The 3,183-nt window shown below is 65.8% G+C and overlaps 1 protein-coding gene across 1 annotated transcript; it reads right to left on the reverse strand.

Moving 5' to 3' along the window:
• Positions 1 to 271: 271 nt before the first annotated feature.
• LOC123594474 lies at positions 272 to 1,871 on the reverse strand. Its single transcript, XM_045471202.1, has 3 exons — positions 1,655 to 1,871; positions 745 to 857; positions 272 to 586 (listed from the first exon to the last, which is right to left on the reverse strand). The coding sequence occupies exons 1-3, from the start codon at positions 1,827 to 1,829 to the stop codon at positions 272 to 274; spliced, it is 603 nt and encodes a 200-aa protein (XP_045327158.1). The 5' UTR covers positions 1,830 to 1,871.
• Positions 1,872 to 3,183: the final 1,312 nt, after the last annotated feature.

A 3,183-nucleotide genomic window follows, 5' to 3' on the forward strand; every position in this document is an offset into this window, starting at 1 on the left:
GCATTGGGGCATTTGGGGAAGGGGCACCATGGCATTTGGGGAAGGGCAGGGGCTGTGAGGGCTCTGGGGCTCTGCAAGCCAGCAGCAGATCCCTCCTCCAGGGGACCAGAAACTGGGCAGAGCAGGAGGAGGACAGGGAGGAAGAGGAGGACGGAGAGGGAGATGGTGCCTCCTCCTCCTCCACATCCACCTCCTCCTCTTCGTCCTCCCGTCCCACAGCAGTGCATCCAACAGGAGCAGGATGCACTGCTCTTCCTCAAGCTTCCAGAGCTCACTCCTCTGACTCTCGGGCAGACTGTGCGTCGCCCTCCTCCTCCACCTCCTCCACCTCCTCCACCTCCTCCACCTCTACGTGCTCCACGTCCTCCGCCACATCCACCTCCTCTTCCTCTTCGGCATGCACCTGCTCCGCTTCCACAACATCCACCTCCTCCACCTCCACCACCTCCACCTCCAAGACCATCTCCACCTCCTCGTCCTCCGCCTCCCACAGCGGTACATCCCATGGCAGCGGGGCCTGTCTGGGCTCCTCCTCGACCTTGCAGAGCTCACTCGTCTGACGCAGGGGCATGATGGTCGCCAGACCCTGAAGACAGAAGAGGGGTGGCTCCTCACGGGGAGGCCCAGCCCACCCAGAGCCCGACCTCCCAGGCCTGAGAGCGGGGCCGCATGGGGGTTGGGGACCGAGGGGTCCCCTCTGGGGTGGGATGGGCGAGCCCCCGGCCCCACGCGCGGAGCACGTACCTCGCCTGGACAACCGACTGGCAAGCACGTCGCCTGAACCGCGCCTCCTCTGCTCTGTGACCTCAGGACTCCTGCCTCAGACCAAGGCCTCAACTGCAGAGCTCGCAGAGCCCCTGGAAGAGGGAGGGATGGAGGGAGGGAGGGAGGGAGGGGGCGCCTCAGGGTCTCAGGGTGGGTGCCGACCTCGAGCATCGCCCCGGGCCCCCACCCCCCACCCCCCACCCCCCATCCAGCATGGGCCTGCCCTTTCTGGGCCTCTGGTGACAGCCAGAGCGGACCCGAGCTGCAGGGCAGGCCTGGGCCCTACGCAGGTGTCCTGGGCTGGGAGGCAGCGCCTCCTCTCTCCCCTGCACCCCGGCCAGGGCCCGGGATCCCGCCTCGGCTGACCGGGGTCCAGCCCCGCACACCAAGGCCCTCCCGTCGCCCAGACCCACCGCGGGGGCGGCTTTCCGAGGGCGGCCCCGGGGCTGGGGTCCAAGGGGCCTCCGGCCGTCCTCCCGCAGGGCTCTCCCGGGGAGCCCCGGGCCCGCTGCCTCCCACCAGAACCCTCACGGCCCGGCGAGGTCCGGGCCAAGGCGGCTGGCGTCGCACGAGGCGACCAAGTCCGGGGAGGCCCGGGGCCGATGGCGGGGGGCTCACATGGCTTCCTTGGGGTCCCTCAGCCCTATCCTCTCGTCCCCATCCGGACTCCCTGGGCGGCCTGGGCCTCGGCCTCTGCCGCCTGACGCCGGCTCCTCGCGCGCAACCAGCTCTCAGTCGGGCTGGGACGCAGAGCCCGAGTCCGCCCACGCCTCACGCCCTGGTCACAGTCGTCGTGGTCGCGCCACCCTGCGGCCTCCACCGCCGCCCCCACCGCCGGACTCATTCCCCTCTGGGTCCCGGCTCCCTCGCTCCTCCCTCTGGGCCTCACCTCGAAGCCCACGAGGCTCTGCGCCCTTCCCGCGCCTGACGGGATTCGAGGCGCGGCCGGAAGACGCCGACGCAGACGCCGACGCCGAGGCCCCCTCGCCCCGCCCCGCCCCGCCCCGCCAGTCTCTTGAGACCCGGATGCGATGCGGAAGTCCAGACACCCCGCGGGGCCTCATTCCCACTAGGGGCTTCCCTAGGCTGCCGCTAGGGGTCGCCTTCCGGGCCGGGGCCTGTGTTCTGGGGACCAGAGTCCCTCCCTCCGTGTTCCCTAGGTGGCCTCCTGTGCATATGGTGGGTCCCTCGTCTTCCCTGTGCATATGGTGGGTCCCCCGTCCTCCCCAGCTCACCCGTCCGATCCCCGAACCGCCCCCCGCTCCCCGGTCCCCGCCCTTGGAGACCCAGATGCCGAAGCCCAGACTCTAACAGTGTCCCCATCCCGTCTGGGGGCCTACTCGGACTGGTTCTGTTGAGGGGTCCAGGCTCCTTCCGTCCTCCCTCTGCGTCCTCACCAGAAATCGCCCCAAGATCCAGGCCCTGCTCTCTGGTGACCTGAGGCGTCCCAAACCCCTCTCCTTCCCCCCCCCCCCCCCCCCCGCCGTGTCTCTGAGACCCGGCTGTGGAAATCCGGACAGACTTGCTGCCGCAAGTCTGTACAGGCCCAGGGCCCTTCCATGAAGGACGCAAGGTCGCGAACTCTGGGAGGTCCCCTCTGTGTTTTCTGGGGTCCTGGGTCCCTTGATCTTCCCTCAGGGTCTTTACTTACCTTCACATCGCAGGGTCTGGGAGTCCTCTCTGTGCTGACTTGAGGATTCACACCTCAGAGGAAGCCCAACTGCCTTCCCAGTCCCCAGGTGGAAGTGACCAATACTACATTTGCCCAGACTGTCATGGGGCTTCCAACAGCTGACAGCTAGTTTGGGTTTTTGTTGCTGGTGGAGGTCCCCTCTCTTCCGGAGTCCAGGGCCCCTTCAAGCCTCCCTCAGGACCCTCCCTTTGATTACCGACGGGACCTAGGCCCTCCCTTCTGCTGACCCAAGTGCAGCACCTTTCAGATCAAAGATTTCTTCTCCTTGAGATCTCCCCTCCCTCCAGAAGATCTCAAAGGCGGACACATAGGGCCTTGTATTCCTGGGGACTCCCAAGGCTAATAGCAGCTGCGGGGTTGGGCTGAGGACCCTTCTTTTCTGTGATCGAGGGTCCCTTTACTCCTTCAACAGGATATTTTGATTCATGGAAGGTACTGGCACGCCTTTCTCTGCTGATCTGAACACATACCCCTCATCCAAGTCTCACTTTCCTGAGACCTGCATCTCTCTTCCCCAGGAGGAAGTCAGGGGCCTCTACATCCTTCTGACATGGGGCCTCTAGTAGATGACCACAGGGACAGGGCTAAGCCGGGATCGCTCTCTTAAGGTTTGGGACGTTCCTTCAATGCTCCTTAAAGATCCTCACCTTGGCTTCTGGCATGGCCTTAGGCTCCTCCCTCTGCTGACCTGAGCCCTTCCCCTTCTGGCCAAGGCTTTCATTGCT

The sequence above is a fragment of the Leopardus geoffroyi genome, chromosome X, assembly GCF_018350155.1.
Source record: "Leopardus geoffroyi isolate Oge1 chromosome X, O.geoffroyi_Oge1_pat1.0, whole genome shotgun sequence".
NCBI classification, from domain to species: Eukaryota; Metazoa; Chordata; class Mammalia; order Carnivora; family Felidae; genus Leopardus; species Leopardus geoffroyi.